The 23,810-nt window shown below is 40.3% G+C and overlaps 2 protein-coding genes across 2 annotated transcripts; both read right to left on the bottom strand.

Moving 5' to 3' along the window:
* Positions 1-3,592: 3,592 nt before the first annotated feature.
* Positions 3,593-7,957, bottom strand: FABP5 (fatty acid binding protein 5). Its single transcript, XM_082363652.1, has 4 exons — positions 7,799-7,957; positions 5,276-5,448; positions 4,791-4,892; positions 3,593-3,839 (listed from the first exon to the last, which is right to left on the bottom strand). The coding sequence occupies exons 1-4, from the start codon at positions 7,875-7,877 to the stop codon at positions 3,786-3,788; spliced, it is 408 nt and encodes a 135-aa protein (XP_082219778.1). The 5' UTR covers positions 7,878-7,957; the 3' UTR covers positions 3,593-3,785.
* Positions 7,958-8,212: 255 nt separating this feature from the next.
* Positions 8,213-14,276, bottom strand: LOC309614812 (uncharacterized protein). Its single transcript, XM_082363682.1, has 3 exons — positions 14,119-14,276; positions 11,530-11,666; positions 8,213-8,993 (listed from the first exon to the last, which is right to left on the bottom strand). Exons 2-3 carry the CDS (start codon positions 11,633-11,635, stop codon positions 8,662-8,664), a joined length of 438 nt encoding a protein of 145 aa, XP_082219808.1. The 5' UTR covers positions 11,636-11,666; positions 14,119-14,276; the 3' UTR covers positions 8,213-8,661.
* Positions 14,277-23,810: the final 9,534 nt, after the last annotated feature.

The raw sequence follows: 23,810 nt of genomic DNA on the forward strand, positions 1-23,810 counted from the left end.
AAAACAAAGTCCCTTCTTCATGGAGCTTACTTTCCAGGGAGAGAGACAGATAATAACCACAAAAAAAAAATTTTTTTAAACCAAAAAACCAAGTAAACATATAGTTAGTCAGGATTGGTGATAAGGGCAAGGGCAGCATAGGGGAATACAGAGTATGCGGGAGGGGTGGTAGCAAATATACACTCTGGGGATGACTCACTGCTAGGGTGACATTTGAGAAGAGACTTAAAGGAAGTGAGAAAGCAGAGAAAGGCTGGGCAGCAGATTTCAGAAGGTAGATTGTTCCAGGCCGTGGTAACAATAGGTGCAAAGGCCCTGAGGCAGGAGCACAGCTGTGTCAACAATGGCCTACTGGAAGGGAATGTTTGGTAAGAGAGTGAAAGGAGAAAAAACGAGGAGGAGCGGAGATGTTGGGAAGTTGAGAGAGACAGGCAAGATCATGTAAGACCTCTGCAAATACTTTGGCTTCGACTCTGAATGAAATGAGAAGCCAGTGGAGGATTCTCACCGGAGGAGTGACATATTTAAACGTGTATTTTAAAATGATAGCTCTGGAAGAATAAAAATGCAAACAGAGAGATCAGGGGAGAGAGAACGGTGGAGTCTGAATCACGGTAGTATCTGTGGAAGAGGTGAGAAGTACTTGAATTCTAGATACTTTCTGAAAGTAAAGCTGAAATCATTTGCTAGTGGATTAGCTATAGCATGGGAAAGAAAGAAAGGAATTAAAGATGACTCGAAAGCATTTAGCTAGAGAACTAGAAAAATAACACTCCCATGGATTGAGATGAACAATACCACAAGAGGAGTAGGTTTGGAATCAAAATAAGAAACTTGATTTTGGAAAACATGAGGTTAGCATCCTGTGCTGTCCAAATCAGCAGTTACTGACCATATGTGGGTATTTAAATTTACATTTTAATTAATGAAAATTAAATAAAATTTAAAATTCAATTCGTCGGTTGCACTCGCAGTATTTAAAGTGCTCCATACCCACCTAGATGGGGCTAGTGCCGATGTGTTGAATAGTGCAGATGATACACTGCATTTCCATCACTGCAGAAAGTTCTGTTGGGCAGTACTGGAGAGACATTAAGCCTTTACTATGTGCTGGGCCCTCTGCAAAGTGCTTTACCTACTTTATCTCATTTAACATTTAAAACAACTCTATGAGTCAGGCAATGTTGTATCTTTTACAAAGGGTATAACTACAGTTCAGAGGAGTTAAGTAACCCTGCCCTAAGTCACACAATTCTTAAAAGGGTAGAGAGCCAGAATTGGATTCCAGGATTGTCTGCTTCCAAAGCCCAAACACTAAATCATCACACTAAATTTTAGAGATTAAACCAGTTTGAAATTAAACGTGACATCTATAGGGAAACGTCCAATAGGTTATCGGCAATAAAGTGTTGAAGCATAGAGAAGAAAACAGGAGATCTGATAGATCTGGGTGAAACTCAGGGAGTGAAACTCCCAACACATGCAGTGTGTTGTAGAACTAAACAGAACACATTCCAACATACTACCAGTTAAGAGAAAACAAAAATATTCAATGAAGGCACTAGTTTATACCTTTTGATAAGGGGTGAAATGATGTTAAAGGATTGTTTAGCAGAAAGAAGGGCTTGATTGACACTACATAATATGAAGTTGAGCTACATTTGTTCTTGTTCTACCCAGTGGTTCTCAACTAGGTATGCTACCATACCCTTAGAAGACATCTGGAAATGTATAGGGTGTTTGGGGTAGACTGATGGGTGCCATGGGCATTTTGTGGCAATGATCTTAGGACACCGACTTGCCACAGCTCAGCACAATGAAGAAAAGTTCTCTCACCCAAAATGTCCACATCTCCCCCCATAGAAGAAACATGGGCCTACCCTTCCTCTAGTAATACTCCACTGTCCATAAACTGAAGCAATACAGACATTAGAACATGGTGCTGGTTGCACAGGTTTTAGTCAGATGAATCTGTGCTCCAATCTGTTCTGACTCGTACTAGCTGTATGGCTTGGTATCATTACCTAGACCCTGAGACTTAGTTTTCTCATCTAAATAAGGCAGAAAACAATTGTTAATACATATCATTTAGGGTGGTTCTGAGAATTTTAAAAGTACTTGGCCCAGTGTTTGGTTCAGGGAGTCATATAAATGTACACTATTATTAGAAGTGGAAAAAGGGGATGAAAGAGGAACTCTAGTATGGAGACGAAAATAAACAAGATGGAAATTCAAATAGAAAAGGAAGTCTAGAACAGCACTGTCTGACTAAAAATATGGACCAAAAAAAAAAAAGGCCAGCACATGTAATTTTTTTTAGCGCATGTAATTTTTAAATATTCCCTAGCCACATTAAAAAAGACAAGAAACAGGTAAAATTAATTTGATTAATATACAATATTTAGGTAACCAACTGTATCCAAAAATATTATTTCAACATGTAATCAATATAAAAAAAACAGAGGTGTTTTCCATTTTTTTTTTTTTTTTGATATAAAGTTCTTTAAATCTTATGTGTATTTTACTTACCCAGTGCTCATCAGCCACCTGGGGCTACAGCTATATATTGGACAACACAGAGCTAGGGTATCAGTGAGTCCAACTCTTTCATTGACTGCTAGCTTTCAGTAATTAAAGATTCTTGCCAGCTAATATTTCAGTGCATAGAGAGTAGTTTCAGAAAAGTCTCAGTTATTACATTTAGGGACTTTAAACTCAGGATCTTTATACCACTGAGAAGAGGCAGTGCTGTAGAATGAATGATTGACCAGTCATGAGTGGACTCCACGAGTTGTAGGTTCCCACTCCAACTCTCCTGCTTCCTATGTCCTTGAACAAGTTAGGTAGTCAAAAACCTGTTTTCTTATTTGCAGCACAGAGATAATGTTACTAGCTCCCCTAAGTATTGTTCTGAGGATCATGTACATAGTTTTAGCCCAGTGCCTATAGGAATTTCTCCAGATGTGAATTGCAGATATTTGTTATTTGGCTTGAGAAATAGGACAGGAGTCACTAGAATTCTAGTTATTCTTTATATATACATACAAGTATTTCATTCAGAGCTCAATTACTCTTACGGCTTTTGTTAATGAGCACACTATTTGCTTTCAAAGCTGAGTGTTTCTTGTCACAGTGAGTGCAATGATTTGTCCTTGTGTTCAGACATACCTTAACCTCTGGAAGACTGCCTGGCACATGGTAGGTCCTCAGAAAGTTTATTAAATGAATTTCTGGCTCAGAATTCCTGAGTAATAGTTATAAGCACACTATTAAAAGTATGATTATTAGTCAATGATGGTGATTTAACCTTTATTTTAATATTTAAATTATAAAGTTTATTTATGTAGCTATTTTTCAATGAGAACAGTCTCTGCCACAAATTTAAGATTCTTGAGTTGATACAAAGTTCAAATAGCATAGGGCAAGATTAATGATTGGTAGTTTATTTGCCACAGAAGTAGCTCTACATATAAATTACTAAAATATAATCTCAATATGGTAACCTCAAGGCTACCCCAGAATTTATTCCATCCATAAATGTTAAAACTCATCACTAAATTCCTATAAAGCTTAAAAAAACATGCAAAACTGGTATAGCACAAACAGATTTATTTACTAACCAAAGAGATGATCCTAATTAAACCAACACTGAAATAGTTAAAGTAAAATGTTTGTGATAAAGATAATTGAACATAGTAATGAAAAACAAAACAGTATGGAGATTTGCTCATTGAACTGAGCTTTTTCATCCTCGCAGCTTCCTATCCAAAATGATGATGAAATTTTTACTCTACTTTTTCATAGACCCGAGTACAGGTGACATTGTTCATGACACATACCTAGGAGAAAGAGTGATATTAGAAGAGTCAGGTTAGTCTTACATCACAGAGCAATGGTAATAGTTAAATGCTAGGACCACAATCCTACAAAACGTTGTAATCTACTTCATAGACGAAGAAAATGCACTTTAGGATTCCTGGGTTTGAAAAGCTAGAACCTGTTATTTTGCTTATGACGTGCATATGCTTAACTGAAAACTAAATATTGATTTGCAATATCTAAACTATTCATTCAGTCTCAGCAAATACTATTCCTCATACTGAAGAAGCAGAAAAACGTATGCCCAAGATTATATAGACATTTTTTTACAAATTGAAGGTTTGTGGCAACCCTGCATTGAGCAAGTGTATTGGCGCCATTTTTCCAACATCATTTGCTCACTTCCTGTCTCTGTGTCACACGTTACTAATTCTCACAATATTTCAAACTTTTTCATTATTATTATATTGGTTTTGGTGATCAGTGATTAGTGATCTTTGGTATTACTATTGTAATTTGGGGGCAGTTATTAGCAATAAAGTATTTTTTTAATTGAGGTATGTATATTGTTTTTTCAGACATAAGGCTATTGCACACTTAACATAATAGTATAAACATAACTTATATGCACTGGGAAACCAAAAAATTCACATGACTCACTTTATTGTGATACTCAGTTTATTGCGGTGGTCTGGAATCAAACCTGCTATATCTCTGAAGTGTGCCTGTACTGTAAATGTAGCAGCAGAGCATGAACTAAACCCAGCTCGTGCTACATCCTCTAGTACATCATCTCACTTCTCTACCTCTACAAAGGGCTTTCTCAGTTATTAGTGTTTTGTATTTACCTTGTTGCTTTGCAGTTTTTTTCTTTCCAAACTTAGTTCTCCTGCTCATGATCAGTGATACAGAACACCTATGTGAACTATGAATTCAAACAAGAAGCGCAATAAGATATGTCAGACACTTACCACCATTAATTTTCCATCTTCCAGTTTTCTTGTTATTGTGCTTTCCTTTCCATCCCATTCCTGACGTTGAACCAATGCGCCATCTGTAAAGTTGCAGACAGTCTGCCAAAATAAAGTATACTTTTTAATCTTCCAAAGCACAGTAAAAGAGAGTTTCTGTGACTCATAACCTCCTTAACCAACATTTTTTTCATCTTTTCCCTTCCGAGTCTACTTCATTAGCCCATACTGATTTCATTCGTAATACAGTTTATGCTTTTCAATCTAGATGCACATAAGAGATACGCACTCTTTCTCGTGTCCCTTAAACTATTTTTACAAAATAGACTACGTTGTGAAGCTGGTACTTTCACTAATTTGTCACAACTCAATTCATAAAACAACTTGTAACTTCTTCATTAAGTTCTTGCCTGGAATCAGTAAGACTGTTATTAATAGAATCTATCATTCTAGAAGCTTCTGTGATATTATAAGTTAGGACTGACCTGAGTTTTTCTGCCATCAGCTGTAGTCTCTTCAAACTTCTCTCCCAGGATGCAGGAAAACTGTGTTGTTTTCAAAGTGCTCTCACTTTTTATGGTGAGGTTTTTACCATCAGAAGTGATGATACAGTCCGGTTTGGCCATTGCACCCATTTTTCGCAGAGCTATCCCCACTCCTGTAGAATGTTATATCATGTTAAACAACAGGAGGACCAGAGTTATAGTTTACATAATAAAAGCAGCAATTCAATTGTAATCACTATGCTGTGCATATTTTCACTTATTCACTTACCAATAACAACCGTGAACACATATCCAGTGCTCACCATGTGCTCATACTTGACATATATTATTCATGGCAGCCTTACGACAACCTTGTGGAAGGGGGATACACTGTCTCCATTTTACAGATGAGAAGATGGGGCACTGATGTAACTTACTCAAGCTCATTCAGCTAGGGAGGGAGGGGGCTGGGAACCAACAATGCAGGCAGGCCGTGGGCCTCCAAATAGCTCCACCACCATGCTCTGCTGGCTTTCAGAAAGTTAGGGAAGATACCTGAACTTCTACAATGTCCTCAATTCTGCCAACCATTGTATTCTATGACTCCAGCACACAGTCTGGCACATAAAAGGCCCCTGATAAATATTTGATTAGCAGACTATACAAAATCAACATTGATCCTGAGATACTCAAATTACACAAAGTTTTAAGAGTTAACTGCACAATCATAATGCTAGCAAACAGGAAAAATCTTACCCTCAAATAGAGTAAATATTTCAGAGCTGTGTAACTCAATTACTGTATTGATATATTTAATTTATAATCTGTGTATTTCCCCTTAATGTTAACATTTAGTAGGAAACTTAGCTCTAGGCGAAATCTCAGTTTCACAAATGAGGAGATTCAACCTAAACAGAGTAACTGACTTGATGATGAACACTCAGCCAGGCTTGAAATGTCCCCGTGAAGTCTTCTCTTTTGCCAGCTCAAGGCTGGTGCCTTGTTTTGTTAGAGTCATTATTTATTCTCACTTTGGACAAATAAAGGGCTCTGCTCTTCCTCCACCTTGATTGTTCTCTAATGAATTGAGCCTTGACAACCTTCATGACTCCAGAACTCTGGAAACCAGCCATCTGATAAACACATTTGCTTTCAATGGGCAGAGAAACAGCCTTCTCCGGCCCTCACACATGTGAACAAACACAAATGTGTTTCTTCGATTTGAGCACGTTAGGTGGCTTTACTCACAGGATCATAAAGACACTCAAGATTCACCACAGAACCAGCCTTAACCAGACACTGTCTTGCATAAAGGTTAGTGAAGGTGTGTTTCTCAAGTACCTCAGGGCCTAGGTCTTTGCAGTGACTTCTGCACCAGAAAGCAGGCATGTTAACATTTGTGGGAGGGCGGCTTCTAAAGCATCCCCACAGCCCCAGCAGTTGTCTCAGATAGGATCTTTGCCATGCTTCACCATCCCACTTCCTAGGGGCCTGTGACAAAGGTTCATCTTTGTTTGCCAGTCTACCCAATGTCTCAACCAGCATGCAATCGTTGTCACCGGCTCAGGAAAAAGACAGGAGAAAATTCAGCACTATTTTGAGTGACACCTTGAATCTTCCTACAGAGACTCATCCTTCCTTGGAAGGCTTCTAATAAGTCAAGTGCCTTCTGCAAAGCCACGGCCATCTTGGATGTGGGAGGAAAGCAGCCGCAGGAGGGACCGGCAGTTTCTGACCGCGGTTTCCCAACAAAGCCTCTCTGCCCTCCACCCTCTAGACGCAGAGGCCAGGGCCGCGCCCCACTGCCTCCCCATCCCCGGCTCGTCCCACAGGCCACCCGCCAACAGGGCAGCGCCGCCAGTGCCACGCCTCTGAGCGCCGCTCTGGGGCGTGGAGGCGAGGATGCCCCGATGCTCCCGGGGGAGCCGTGCAAACCCAAAGGGCCCGGCGCACCCGGAGAGGGCGGGTGGGGGACCTGCGGGGAGGGGAGATGCAGCCGAGAGCGGAATGGAAGCTGAAGCAGTAGCCCGGTTCAGACCCTCTAAAGGGTTTCTGCTAGAAACCGCGTCCCGGGAAGAGGGAGGGGACCCCGCGCGCCATCTAGGAACAAAGATGCGACACGGTGGGCAAGGCGAGTGGGTGCGGCCACGACGGAGCGAGTGCGAGTGGGAGGACGGGGGCAGGATTAGGGAGGACGAGTCGTGGAGGAAGAAAAATAGGGAAAGTTAAGAGGGCTGCCTGAAGGGGTCGAAAGAAGTGAAGTTTGGGGTGGGAGGGGGGTGAGCGCGCCAAAGGCAGGGAGCAAGTGCGGTGGCGCCCAGGGGAAAGCAGCAGAGAGCGGGGCAGACCGAGAGGCCCACGCTCTCCCCACCCCTCGCCCGTGATGGAGGTGGAAGAGGATAACGGGGTCGGGGATACGCAGCCAAGCATGCCCAGCCTCTGAGCCCAGCACGCCGAAGGGGACCTAGGGACAGACAGACACGCACGTGCCACGTTGCAGCGCCGCATGGTGGGGAACCTCACCTACTTCCTTCATGTATTCGTCAAAGCCTTTGCTCTCTACTAAGCACCATCTTCCTACCAGCTGCTGAATGGTGGCCATGGTGGGCGCGGGCGGGCGAGCGGGCAGAGTAAGCGAAGGAGGGTCGGACGCCGTGAACCTGGCGTGCGGACGCCAGCCCACCGCGGCTGCTTTATAAAGGCGGAGCGCGCGCGGGGCGGTGCCCGGCGGCCAATGAGAGGAGCGCCTCTCCCGCCCCCCCACCCCCACCCCGCCTCCGGGCCTCGCTCCCGGGGTCCAAGCGTGCAAACCCGCTCCACCTGTCCCGGCCGCGAGGACTCCTCCGGGGCCTCCTGCAAGCAGGGACTCGCCCGGCGCGCCCCACGCCACCCCGGACGCCAGCCCCTGCACTTTCCCGCGCCTCCTTACGCCCAGGAAGCCAGCGGGGCTACCGGCGGACCCGGCCCGCCTCTCCCGGGCCCACTGATCCCACGTCAAGCTGCCGCCCTTCTTCCGTTCAAAACACCCCCAAAGAATCGATTAGCCTTCGCTCCGCTCCAATGGCAGGAACTGATTGATCGGTAGTTTGATTGATCGATTGATAAACTTCTTTGCCTCACTAGTCACTGCTCGCAGACAGGGGGCAAACCCGCATCCCACACCCTCCTGAGACAACCCGTTCTCCCCACCCTCAGGCCACTCCCGGACCAAATGGGGCCTCAGGATGGTTGTATACCTAAGTTGAGTTAGACCATTTTATCAGAAAGTGCTGGGTGGATGGAGATGTCCCAGGAAGTTGGTTTTCCAAACTCAGACTCTGTAGCAGGTATCAGCTTAAGTGACTGCCACTGCTATTAAATGTTCTCATTCGAGTGTGTTTTATTATTTATATTTTCAGTTTCCCCTCAGGCTCCCAAGTCTTTAGATTCCAGGGTTTTTCCTCTTCACCTTTAATCATAATAATACCCTGTGTTTGTATGTAGAACGTTATACTTTTCAAAGTGTGCTTGTCGCAGTATCTTACTTTGTGCTCCTGGGTTTCTGTGGGAGCGAGTTGGCATGAGGTGAGGAAATTGCCACACAGAGAGGGTAGCCAACTTGGTGAGGATAAGGTCCGTTTACTGAGTGCCTCCTTGCTGGATGCTGTACTTCCTGGCTCCTTTATATCCATTAACTGATCTCTACTAGATTTCTGCTGAAGAATATTATCCCAATTTTCTGAAAGAGAAATAAAGCAGGGAAAGTTTGCAGAGTGGCAGAACCAGAATGCCTGTCCAGATCCTTCTCACTCTAGACCTTGTGAAATAGGACCACACCCGGCTGCCTCTGGCTCACTCTCCTCCTCAAGGGATTAAGAGTAGAGGCTATAGGTGCTTCCCTGGTGGCACAGTGGTTGAGAATCTGCCTGCCAATGCAGGGGACATGGGTTCGATCCCTGGTCTGGGAAGATCCCACGTGCCGCGGAGCAGCTGGGCCCGTGAGCCACAATTACTGAGGCTGCGCGTCTGGATCCTATGCTCCGCAGCAGGAGAGGCCCAGATAGTGGGGGGCCCGCGCACCGCGATGAAGAGTGGCCCCCACTCGCCGCAATTAGAGAAAGCCCTCGCACAGAAACGAAGACCCAACACAGCCATAAATTAATTAATTAATTAAAAAAATAAAAAAGAGTAGAGGCTACAGTCCCCATGCACTATTCCAAGACACTAGCTCTTGTACCTTCCTTAACAAACTGAAATCTGAGCTTGGTTTCTTATCTCCCCGCGTGCCTCAGGACATTTACTCCCCACTCCCCACTGTAGCCCTTTCAAGTTCCTGCCCTAATTTTAGGGTCATCTCAGTTTTCCTTGTGGTACCATTTTAATACTGACTGACTCAGGCCATGCAGTTGTGCCACTAAGGGCCGGTACGTTGCACACCTGAGGCTCTACTGCTCAGCAAACATTCACATTCTGAGGGCAGCTGAGCACGTCATTTGCTCAGCAAAGCAAGTGCTGGCTTCCAGACACTTAGCACGGCCCGCTGCCCCTCCTCCTGGAGAAGCAGTTCCTACGTGTTTGGACTTGCTTTCTTAATGTGCTAGTTCAGCATGTTTTGTCCATTTTTGTATAGAATATGGTAATAATAGCCAGGACTCAGTACCGGAATACTAATTTTTAGATTATCATAGTCAACCATGCTATAGAAATATCAGAAGGAAATTGGCACTATAGTACTAAATACTCAGGTACTTAAATTGTTTTTATACCAGAGGCATTACCCAAAACTTAACTTTTAAGCACACTCTTTGATGTGATGAGTGTTTGAATGAAAAATGTCCCTGCCGTATCAGTAAACAAAGGATGTTGCAACCATCAAGCCCTCAGCCACAGCAGCGCCCAGACTGTGCGCCCTGAGGGGATTCAGGGTGGAAAAAAGAAAAACACTGGCCCTAGATAGTTAAGGCACGTGTCAAAGGTGTGATTTTAATAGCCCAGACTCTTGCATCTTCCCATATATAGAAAAGCGTTACATTTGTTAACTTGAGATGTCTGGTTTTCTTTAATTAACAGTAGTCTTCTGGTGCTCTATCTGGTTTTTGTTGCAAAAATTCCTCTATATCTTGGCTCCTCCCTTCCCTCTTTGGAACAGCCCCTCAGAGCTATTGGAGAGGCTGTCTTCCAGGCTTAAGTCCTCAGAAACTCCACCAAATAAAACGTAATTCTCAACTTTTAGGTTGTGCATTTTTTTTCAGTTGACAAGTGGAAACAATCCTTTCGTGGTTAAAACGCGTCAACAAACATAAGAGATATAGGCCAAAATGACTGTTACTGTCTCTCATGGAACAAATAGGAAGGGCACTGTGATTGCTCTGCTACTGTGGGCAACACACTTAATCCCTTGTTCTCTGATGCCTCTCATCCCTATTACAAATACAGAGAGATATTGAAGTCAATTATTTCTAAGGGACCTCAAGCTCAAAATTCAGATTCCCTTCCTTTCTTAAGAATACTAGTAATGGATTACAAGCGCTGAAAAACAGAGTACTTCCTTAACCTGCTAATTAAAGTCCTGTTCTAGACTACTTAACTTGAACCCAGTATAAGTGTAAAAACCAAAACTGTTGTGAAAACAAATCTGATTAAAGTCTTGTATGACTTTACGGGACTGTGGACAAAGAATATCGCCTGCTGGGACACGGGTTCGAGCCCTGGTCTGGGAAGAACCCACTTGCCGCGGAGCAACTAGGCCCGTGAGCCACAAATACTGAGCCTGCGCGTCTGGAGCCTGTGCTCCGCAACCAGAGAGGCCGCGATAGTGAGAGGCCCGCGCACCGCGATGAAGAGTGGCCCCCGCTCGCCGCAACTAGAGAAAGCCCTCGCACAGAAACGAAGACCCAACACAGCCAAAAATGAATATAAAAAATAAATAAATTAATTAATAATAAGAAAAAAAAAAGAATATCGCCTGCTATTTCAGTAAACAGAGGATGTTGCTGTGGCCATAAAGCCGCCCCCGATGTGTGCTCTGAAGGGATTCAGGATGGAGGGAAAACAGCATCTTGGCCCTAAGTAGTTTAGGTGCATAGCAAAAGAATAATTTCAATGAGCCCAGACTCTTGCATCTTCCCATACAGAGAAAAGCACTAAAATCATTAACTCGAGATGTCTGTTTTTTTGTGTTTAGCAGTAATCTTTTGATATTCAACTACATGGTTTTGTTTGTTTGTTTGTTTTTTACCGGCACAAACTCCTCTATATCCTGGTTCCTCCCTTACCTCTTTGGAGCGGTCCGTCAGAGCTATCTGAGAGGCTGTATCCCAGGCTTAAGTCCTCAGAAAGTCCTCTGAATAAAACATAATTCTCAACTTTTAGGTTGTGCATTTTTTTCAGTCGACAGGATGATTGAGTATCTCTTCATTGGAAAAAGGGAGGAGAATTACCACTTGATTGAGATTAATTACATTACAATACAAGGAACTAGGGACAACAGTTTTATCCTAGCCTATCCTTACAAACAGAAGGAACTGTGCTGGTCATTAGTTTTAGTGGCAGCACAGAGACAGTATAGGTGTCACATCATGTATTCCTTCATGCTGGAGGATAATAACACATTATTCTTGTAGATGAAAATGGTTGAAGAATCCTGAATTACTAGCGACTCTTTCCCAGTGGCTCTAGTAGACTACTAGTTATAAGACAGATGCAATTTTCTTTAATATCTCTAAACCCCAGTTTTCTCATCTATGGAATTAAGGAGGTAAGGATTAGACTAATTAATTTCTTAGAATCCTTTCAGTTTATGAAGTACTCCTGCAGTAGTTGATAGCCCTGAAAAATACACTCAAAATTACTCTATTTCCACCTAGTGGTAAAACGGAGTATTTCTCGCAGGTTTTCTTTGATAAGTGTCAGTAGCTTCCACAAATCGCACACATACTGTTGGTGTATATCGTGTAATTTTGCTTAAGACAAGTTCCCAGCTGCAGTTTGTATAGATGAATGTACATTCCACAAAGTTAGTTATAATGTATAATCATTTCCTAGGACAGCAAGCATTGGTGGCCTAGAAGCACACAGCTGGTAGAAAAAGAGAGAGCATCACATTAAATGAATCATTGCAGAGATTACACAAAGCAATCCGTGTTCAAACCATTGAGTCTTCTCTAAGTACATGCCCAGATGAATCCAAGAAGGAGGAGGAAAAGCAAAGTGATCACTATAAAGCATTACTTCTCAAATTTTAGTATGCAAATCACCAGGGGATCTTGTTAAAAATACAGAATCTGACTTAGTAGGTCTCTGGGCATAAGATCGTGCATTTCTAATGAACTCCCAGGTGATGCCAGTTCTTGGGTCTGTTCGCCTGCCCACTTCAATTTATACCCTTAAGTTATATCAAACTTAAAGGTATAAATTGAACAGCATGTAGTGAAATGTTGGCTTTATTCTCCCATACGTTTTCCCCATGTTGTCTTGTCTCTTGTGTTCCTGAATTCCTGCTTTACAGCAATAGTTTCTCAATTGAATGACTCACTGTTAATAATGAGAAACCAATCTGAGTTTCCAATAAACTACATTCTGTTCTCTAGGTTGGCTAAACGCCATGATTTCCTACAGGAACTGGGGGCTGAGTGGGTGTTATCATTGAGGCCAACCATGATCTTGGTTTGGCTCTATTTTAGAAGGTGGATAAAGAATATTTGTGTCACAAATCTCATGTCTTGTCATCTATCTTGTAGCTTCAAAATAATAGTTAATCCTTCAGGACAAAGCTAAGGTTCCTAATGGCCTTTCTGCCCTGATAGATTAGCAGAACTGAACACAGTGTTTGTGGCACAGTGCAAGATATGGTGCTTATGGGTCCCAGTTAGCCTTGGGACAGGTCTGACTGATGCTTGTTCTCCTGTTGTAATTATAAACAGTACTCTCTTTCACTCCAAGTATCTCAAATTGAATGATGTTGGGTGAAGAGTTGTGAAATGTTAATTCTCACCTATCAGGCAGTTCCAAAGCCTAAATTTCAAGTATGACATTATCATGGGACTCTAGTATCATCTAATGTAAAACCTGAAGGTTGCCTTACAGGAGGGAAGAAAGGCTGTGAGGCATAGTCAGTCCTTCTCTATTCACCTGACCTTACACAAATATGTCATGTGCGCACTGCTCCGCTAACCCACAAAAGGCAAGCACACGACAGACTCCTTTGATTCAAGTCAGCCTGCATTTTTAGACCACCTAACAATTATGTGGAATGGGAGGTAGTCCTTGTCTTCAAGGAGTTTGTCACCTAAGCTTGCACCAGTTAAGGAACTGCATTCATATATTTTTTTAAATTTAATCAACATTTAGTAAAATTGTTCAACACATTCTGAAAATTCTCAAGTATTAAATGTCTTTGAAAATATCAGATAAATTCATTTGATAACATGAGGTGAATTTTCCAAGAAGTTACCACAGAGTCTTTTGCGGGGGGTGAGCTGCATATATCGTCCATCCTAATTGCTTTCAATTGTATCTGGAAACTCTAGATTTTTGATGGTTTGTTTGTTGGTGTGCTAGTTTGAACAGGTCATCTCTTTGGCAGGAACAAGGTGGGTGTACTAATGATCCGTCCTGTTTAAAATTAATGTGCCAAATGCCACAAAGCCACCTGAGGTAACCTGTGCTCAGATTAGAAAGACCTTGTCTAAGGAATACTGGGTTAGAGATTGTGAAGCAACCCACATCAGTACCCAGCTCTCCCTTTGTTTTAGAGTTAGTGCATCACCAAGTGAACCATAAACAGACACTTGGCTGTCCCTAAGGTTGTCGCATGTGGTGAGATACACAACCTGCATGGTAAAATCTGCCAGTGTACGACTCACAACGGGGATTCTCCACCACCCCGGCCAGGCTGGGTAAGGATCAGAAAATCCTGCTGTGTTCCCTTTCTCGTGTCATCGACATCCTCTCTTGTGAGAAGAGACTCAGAAGCAAAGCTTAATGATTTTCCCACACATCCTCTGATACCTCTGTCTTTCCATAGAAATTATAGTTGGATCCTAGGGAGAGAATATGGCTCTGTTATGACAAGTTTTATTGCATTTATCGCACAATATAAAATAGTATCACTTCTGCAGCTATATTAGCAGCACATCATACAAAGTAATAAAAACTCTAGTCAGTCAAGAAAGACAGATAAAGGTACCATAACAAATCCTCTGAGAAGCCATAGACCCAAACCAGTCTTGAAACTGAAGCCTTAAACTTGTCTTGCAACCTTAAACTGAAATAGATCCTGGAACTCCCTTCTCATCTACTATTCTAGAATAGGGCCAGCTTCTGGAAACAGGAAAGAATGTCACTTACCAGTGTCTCTTTGAACATTACTTACTATATGAAAGTCACCTTATGCCACTTACTATACAAAAAAAAAAAAGGTTTTTTTCAAATTGAATATCTCTCCATTGTATTGTATTTTTGCATTTTGGTTGACATGATCATTGCTGAGATATATTTATAGAAACAGAAGTTGGGCTCCATTACAGAACAGAACATCATAACTGCCTAATATCTCGTTTGAAAGCAAGTGGGGATGTAAGTCAGAATTGGAAACAAGATAAAAATCGCTTCAGAATTCAACAAACCTTTTATTAATCACTTTCCAGTAGACATGAATCTTGTGAAGAATGTAACAAGTTTCCTTTTGTTTTCATCTTTCCTGAGCAAGTGGCAGCAGCTCCACATTTCATAGAGCAAGGCTCCAGTTCTTTCGCACACTGACTTTCACAACCCCAAGCCTTAAGGCCTGGGTGCTCTGAGAAAATCGAACTAGTTCAAGTCAGTTATGCATATTCAGAAGTAAAACTTGATCTCTGGTGCCCACACCCAAGTCACAGAATTTTTATTTGCATATTTTGGCAGTAATTTCTGGTTGGACCTGATCTCTGCCCAATTAGCGGTTATTAGTTGAGCAGACGTATTATAAGTAAATCCTTTAAAGTTATATAGTTTCACTTCTGAATAGGGATGTGTGACTTGAATTCAGAACTAAAGGAAAATCTTAAAATCTTCAAGTTTGCAGGAATTATAGATGCCTTCTACTTCAACGTAAGTCCATTAAGCAGCAGCATAGCACAGGGAGATCAGCTCAGTTCTTTGTGACCACCTAGAGGGGTGGGATAAGGAGGGTGGGAGGGAGGGAGATGCAAGAGGGAAGAGATATGTGGACATATGTATATGTATAACTGATTCACTTTGTTATAAAGCAGAAACTGACACACCATTGTAAAGCAATTATACTCCAATAAAGATGTTAAAAAAAAAAAATGAAGGTAGGAGAATTTTCTTTTTTTTTTTTGTCTCATCCAAGCCAAAATATTATTTATCAAAATAAAACTAATGACCTATTATGGTTATTGAATTTCTAGAGCCATTTTGCCAAAAGCAAGCAAAGTATTTGTGGTATTCACACCAAAGCTCAACCAAAGTAGTGGTCAGAAGAGCCATTGTGATAGATCTTTATGAGCCCTCATTTATCAGAAATTTCAATATCATTTATTATTTGAGAAGAAGCCAGATTTCCAGTTGCGCAGAGCAATCTATAGCATACAAGAGGCTGGGTGAATCGTAAAATAGTAACTATAGACCAAAGATTTAGGTTGTACATGGGCAATCATTAAATTCTTCCAAATTGCACTTTCACAGTATTATGCATCCAGTTAGGGAGAAGTTAAGCTTGCTGTCAAGGTGACCCAAAGGAACCTTCTCCCACAGCACTTGCCTATTGTACCCTTCACTCTGTCCTAATAGGACCACTCTAGGTACCCAGGAGCGGCTTCTGATTCCCCTGTCTCTAGGACATTGTTCACCTCTGGAATGCACCCTTCCTATTCAATCTTTTTAACAACTTTATTGAGGTATAATTGATATACAAAAAAAAAAAAGTCACATATTTAATGTATATTATTTGATGAGTTTGGACCTATGCATACACCCTTGAAAGCATCACCACAATCAAGGTAATGAACATACCCATTACCTCCAAAAAAAAGAAAGATTCCCTTAATACAAATAAATCCAGCCTCTTATTTAAATCCTTCTGGTGATAGAGACCTCGCTTCCCTACCAAGAAGCCCTTTGTGTGTTTAACTGGGAGAAAGCAATGATCACTATCGTGCTGAAATCTGCTTTCAATAATTTCTAGCTATTGGTCTTAGTTTTACCCTCTGGAATAACATAAAATGTCTGCTCACTTATTCTCTCATGGTGGGCCTATAAGGCCTGTATGTATCTGATTATGATACTTCATCCACATAAAAAATTGCTTAGAGATCCAAATATATTATACATAAAATACTTTGGAGAAAGAGAAAACTATAAATAAAATTCTATAAAATATACGTTATGTGTCTTTGTGTGTGTATACATGTGCATGTACATATATGTATATGTGTACGTGTATATATATTCTCTCTCTCTGTATATATATACATACATAGAGAGAGAGGTATTAATCATAGCAAAAGGAAGAGTGAAAAAGAACAGTAATTCCAATTACATTTTTAATTTAGAGTAAGCTAGAGGCTAGGAAGGACCAAGTAATAATGACTCCAAAAACTTGTTTAACATGACTATTACGAAACATTCAGAAGAAAAATCATTTCTACTCTACTCAGCATAATTAGAATATTTCATAATCCAACTGCAGCTATTGCCTGAATGCAGTTTTTCCAGAGTAAGCAACAACATAATCCCAAATTACAGGTTTACCAAGAATATCAAATATATTCAGTGATTAAGTATTAAAAACACTTCATAGAGAGAAATATTAAAGTGAAAAATAAGAGAAGGGGATTAGCCTAAAATTATTTCTATCAATTCATATTTGGCCTATGAAAATAATAAGTAACAATTGATGATTAGAGCAATACTCGTGTATGGATTTTAAATAGCTTTGGGAAATTTAACACTAAAATTAATTATGTGGTTGTTTGGCCTCCACCGTTATTCCTCAGGAAAACCATACATCATAATAACAATATGTGTCATAAACACACACACACACACACACACACACACAATTTGCTCACTATTTAAACTGTCACCGGGCCTTTTATGTTCCTTAGAGAAGCTTTTCTTTAAGTGTCATAATCGTTGTGGTCTCAATTCTCCTTTGCCTTCACTTCAATTGGATAAGCTTATCTCAAAAAGATCGTTTTGAGAACTGAGTTAGAGCAACTTTTGTCTATTTCATAAACCCTGTGCTTCAATATTTTAAGATACGCCAGTCAAAGAAACACTGGCATCACTCATAAAACAATAATCTTATTAGTTATCCACTCTAAAGTCACCATGGTATAGTTGAAAGAATAGTATCCTAAGATGTAGGAAACCCTAGTTCTAGACTTTTTATTCTGCTACTAAATAACTGTGTAAACTTAGATTTTTGTTTCCTCATCTGAAAAATGAGAACAGAGTAAATCAAAGTTTCAAGGATGTATATATTAATTCCACAGAGCATTTCTTTAACAACCTAGAAAGAAAGCTGCATTGACAAAAAAACAACAACAAAAAACCCTAATTGTGTACTTTAATTATTTGTCATCTAATTTAAGGGTGCAATATAATGGTTGAAAATTAAAATATATGCCACTGACTCTTCAGATTCAGACTCCTGGGAAAATTTCATAGTATGATCCTTACTATTGTTGACCAGCCCCCTTCTGCCCAGCAAGATCTTGCTGAAGGGGGCATTATAAGCAGAGAGATGCAGGAGTCCCCTGAGTCAAGAAAACGGCAAGTGAGAAATTCTCAATGATTCGGGTGAGAGTGGGGGTCCTCTAAAGAATCCATAGTAACATCTCATGAAAAAAAAAAAGTAGGCAGCTTTAAGTATTCACTAAGAGCAAACCAAATTTCAAAAGAACTTTAATTATTATTCAGATGTAAATAAGTTGCAGCTCAAACCATTCCAGTCAAATAAGATTTTTTTCCACCCTTTCTTTTTCCTCTTCCCCCCCCACCCCCCGCAACTAGAGCAGCCAGAGGTAGCCTTGCGGAGGCAGGAAGACCATTGAGGAGAGGTCTCCACCTTTCCCTACAGAGGTTCTCCAACCTGTGAAGAGGCTGAGGGAGGGCAGGAAACTGCTTGCTTCTTGCGCAATGAGAAGTTCCACTCTTTAAACCTGCCATTTACACGTGTATTGACTTAACATCTGTGAAATGTGCAAGTTACTCCCGGTTCCTCCTCCTTGCTTAACCCCACTCTCTCTTTCCTTCTTTTTTCCCATGTACTAGGGGATTTCTACCGTTTCTTGAAATAATTGCCAGGGTTGTGCCGAACGTATTATAGAAATCAATTAAGTCAACTGATGCCACTGAAAGCTAATGGTAAGAAGACGGTATCAGTAGATTTGAGCATGAAAGCCTCACTTTTAGGTTACTGGGTTTGTTGTTGTTTGTTGTTGTTTTCCATCACCAGACACTTGATGATGACAGCACCATCCTTCATATGACTCCATGTGCTGAAGAAAGGTAATTAAGAATATTGATCCTCTGTTAGAAATTGGTGAATTAGAATTGATCATTCATGTAATTAGAAAAAAAAAAAAAGAGACAACCAAGAGGTTGAGAATGGACTCTGTGATCTAAGAAACTTTGGGTGCTAGAAATACCATGGAGATTAAGCCTCTGTTAATCTTCTGTTTATTAGGGATTACACTGCCTTTTCTTCTTTACCACTTAAGGTACGGGAGGCAGGGAGGAGAGGTTCTCTTTGAAGACTACAAGTTTAACTTGCTTGTTCAGTTTCTCTTCACATCGGCAAGATGAAAAATTATGGATACATACATATTACTCATAAAAAAAATGTCATTCTCTTTTATTCTCCACACCATCTCCACATTCTCACTAAACTTTTCAGAGACAAGTTAAAGTAATAGATCTATTTCATTTTGCAAATGTACTTCTGGAATTGTCCCTGGCACCTAGGGTTATCTAAGGTAAATGACCATCTCTCACAGCTTTTCTCTTAAGGAAGTAAAAAGCAGGTATAGTCTATAAGAATTTCTGAAATAAGATTTATAAGAAACTTTCATAAAAGGATTTGACCTACTTAAAAGAAATGGGTCAGAAGTTTTAGGCACCTGTTGTCAGTTCAATTAACACTACCTTCTAGAGTGGTGCATTGCAGAAGTTCTGGCATCCTTAGAACTTCCATCCAAACACTATGATAACCATAAGGTGCATCAGGAAGAGCTCAGGATTCATTTTTGCTGTGACCACAGCACAGCATCCGGGCTTAATGTGCCTCTACCTTCTGAATGGCTTACTGTGGCATTGTTCTTTTCAGACCAATGAATCAACAACAATACAAAGATGATTTTAAAGTGGTTACTCACACATGAGATCTGCACACTGGGGCCCTGCCATAGGTTATTAAATTGTCTCAGTTTACAGCATACTCTAGAAAACAGTTCCAGCTAGAGAGCTAACACTTGCAGCTAGGGAGTAGGTCACAATGACTAGAGTCCAAGAAGGCAGCTGAAACACCATGGGTGGAATAAGTAAAATCTGCACTAGGACAGAGGTGATGCTTCCTCTGAACACCCAACCTTATTAACAAGTATCAAAAATCAGGACGAAAAGATAGGGTAGGAACCCTCACATGGCTGGTAAGATTGTACATTAGGACAACCAATTCAGGAATCTGTTTGGAATTATCCACTACAGCTGAACCTTTACACCAAGAGACATACAAAAATGCTCATGGTGGTGTTATTTGTAATAGCCCCCCCCCCACAAATGGGAAGAACTCAAAGGTTCACATCAGTAGAATGAATTTTTTAGTGTGATACATTCATACAGTGGAATAGTATTCAGCAGTGAATATGAAAGAACTATGGTTACTTGCAACCACTTGGATGAATTTCATAAACGTGTTGAGCGAAAGAATCCACACAGAGATTAAAAACGTGAATATTCTACTTATTAAAAATTCAAGGGAATTCTCTGGCGGTCCAGTGGTTAGGACTCTGCATTTTCACTGCTGGGTTCAGTCCCTGGTCAGGGAACTAAGATCAGTTCAGTCCCTGGTCAGGGAACTAAGATCCTGCAAGCTGCTCTGCACGGCTAAAAAAAAAAAAATTCAAAAATAGGTAAAACTCATCTACGATGTTAGAAGACAAGACAATGGTTTCTTTTCAGAAGGAGAGAAGGAGGAGCCATTGGGAAGGGAATGAGGGGACTTCAGAGTGCTGGCAAAGTTTTCTATCTGGAAGATGATTACAAGAATGGTTTTATGTTGTGATATTTCACCAAGCTGTACACATAGGATCTGTGTGTTCTTCTCTTTCTCATGTTAGGCTTTAATTGGGAATGTTTATTTTTAGAAAGAAAATATAAGCATTAGTGAAAGAACTATGAAATATCTTAAGTGTCTCCGGAAAAAGTAAGTGGTTCAATGAAATTCTATGTCTATTACTAATCCTTGCTTATGAGAGTCTTCTTATTATTTTAATAGTTAGGGGCTATCTAACTTTTTACTGTGTCAGTTTTAACCTGTCGGCTGAGTGCAGCTAGAGTTGGTTGAGTTCAGCAGTTAAGGAAGTGGATTTTGAGGGGACCACACAATAACTTGATTTTCCACTTTACAAGATTACACTCACAACCATGAGGGTGATATGTGACTAAGAAATATCTTAGGGCTCCTTTTGGAGACTGCGTGACAGGGTGGAAAAGGGTGGAATTTGGAGCCAGAGGGAACAGAGTTTGAATTTTAGCTCTATTACATACGAGTTGTATGATCTTGAGCAAGTCACTTACTTTCTCTGTTTCCTCATCTTTAAAGAAGGATCATAGGACTTCCCTGGTGGCGCAGTGGTTAAGAATCTGCCTGCCAGGGCAGGGGACACGGGTTCAAGCCCTGGTCCAAGAAGATCCCACATGCTACAGAACAACTGAGCCTGCGAGCCACAACTACTGAGCCCGCACGCCACAACTACTGAAGCCCACACACCTAGAGCCCGTGCTCCACAACAAGAGAAGCCACCACAGTGAGAAGCCCGCGCACCACAACAAAGAGCAGCCCTGGCTCACCGCAATGAGAGAAAAACCCACGTGCAGCAAAGAAGACCCAAAGCAGCCAAAAATAGATAAATAAATTAATTAATTAAAAAAAAAAGAAGGATCATAATACCCATTTAAATGAGGGCTATATTACGTATGTATGTATGTTTACTGTATGTGTAAATATAACATATATTATCCAGTGAATGGGAACTATTATTATGAATAGAATTACCTAACCTACTTGTCAACAAAGTAAATAAATGGAACCAATATAAAATGTAAGTTTTATTTTGTTCTCAAGGTTTTTACCACATGTTAAAATGTTCCAAAAGCACAGTCCTAGGCCCCAGCAAACAACTGGTCTATTTCAAAATGTCTGAAGCTGGTATTCTCTGTAGTCTCAAATGTTTTCTTCAGAATCTAAGTAACCAATATGCCCCTGAGGCTTACTTAGTACTACACTATAACTAGTACTACAGTATAACTAATGTCTCCCAGATGAGGACTTCAGACCCCTGCAATGACTTGCACTTGAACTTTTATCACAGAATGCATCCAGGAAAATGGTTAAGTGGAGAAGAGGGCAGGACATGAGCACTAGAGGGGCAAAAGAGCATTACTATTAACATAAGGAGGGACAGGGAAGAAAATATGTAATTCCTGCATATTGATCTAATCCGTTGAAAGGAATGTGTAGAATAGGATTTAGTGCATGGTATGTTATAGTTAAGCTTGGACATCCACTGTACAACCAGCAATATACAGCCTAAGCATTAATATCTTAAAGTTTTAATTTCATATCTATAAAACAAATATAATTAGAGCTTTAAAATTTTTCTTTGGAAAAAAAAGAAATGGTTTAATTCTTTAGTTGTGAAAAAATTATATTAGTCTCTCTGTTTGTTGTCTGTTTGTTTTTTACATCTTCAAAAAAATATTTAGGTCTGAAACTCCATATGGGGAGTGGAGAGTTGTAGAATTAATACAGACCACTTTCCCTCCATGAGCCCCAAGTGTACTGGAAATGATGTCATTTGTCTTAGGGGCTTTGAATTCCATTCAAATCACTCCTTATCATGACCACAGATCTTTACAGATAAAAGAAACTTTAAGAGCTTATTCTGGTCCAGTAGCCAGAAAGACAAAGAATTGCTGTTTCCATCTTATCTGTCTCTGAAACTTCCTCCAAAAAAATTTTTTGACCTAAAAGTATTGGTTCTGACATAATTTAATTAAGCATGTGTGAAACTGCAGTGTTCCAGAGTCTGAAATTGATATAACTAAAGTGAAATGCAAACTGTGAACCTCTGATACCGTTTTTTAATGTCACACTACATCACTTCTGCTTAATATCAAATCACAAGAGATATTTTTCATCTGTTAATTGCATTTTACATGCCCTTCACATCACTGGCCTCAAAGCAATTAAATTTGAGAAAAAAATTACTGAAGCAAAGAGTAAGGTCCAAAATAATCAAGTTCACTAAAGTTGCTTTCACTCAATGATGTCTCTAGCAGATGAATTACCATAGTTTCATTCTACTATAGCTATTTCACTCTCAAAAATACTTAGTTTAAAAACTGAGGAATCTAGAGCAAGATTTTTATTTTCAGAGTATGTGTGGAAATCTAGCAAAAAAAGATATCTGCTTATTTCTAATACTGTATTATAGAAATTATTATTCTTTACATAAAGCTTAAGCTATTGACAAACACTAAAAATGAAATTAATAGTTGGTCAATTTTCATTATCCTTTATCCATGAGTCTCATGAACCACAAAGTGTTCTTGGCAGTTTTATGCTTCAGATATTCTCTCTAGACTTAGATTTGATAGTTGACACAAAGGACTTGAGGATCTGACTTCTAGTCAGTAAGAAACCTAACATATGATATTTGGGGATATTGGGTTAAATCATATTAAATTGCCACATTTGTAGTCTAAAAACAGTCAAATTCAGGAAATTATTATATGATACAACCAAAGAGCTGATAGGTTTTGAATACAGGCATCTCGGTGTACCTGGAAATATCATAGGGTTCCTTCTCCATTAAATTAATGTGAATATATATTTTGAAACTATTATCTTATAAAGGGCTCTTCTGTTTACTGTTCTCTATCTTTTTTCATACTCACTTCCTCCTTCGTCCTTTGAGTGGATAGCTTCTATTCTATCAACCCAATAGAAACTCTTCTCTCCAAAATCATTGATGATCATTCAGGAAATTGCCAAATCCAAACACTTCTACAAAGCACATACCATGCTATGTAATCTACGAATTTTACAAATATTAAATTATTTGATTCTCATAACAACTTTATGATGTGTACTATTATTATCCTTATTTTATATAAATGAGGAAATTGAGGCCCAGGGAAGTTAAGTGATTGACCAATGTCACACAGCTAGTTAGTGGCAGAGCCAGGATTCAAATCCAGGCAATCTGGGTCCAAAGTTGAGTTGGATCTGTTAATCTCATCCCTCTCTGTCTGAAACACCATGACC

The sequence above is a fragment of the Balaenoptera borealis genome (genome assembly GCF_965194805.1).
Source record: "Balaenoptera borealis genome assembly, chromosome: 17".
Classification (NCBI taxonomy): Eukaryota; Metazoa; Chordata; class Mammalia; order Artiodactyla; family Balaenopteridae; genus Balaenoptera; species Balaenoptera borealis.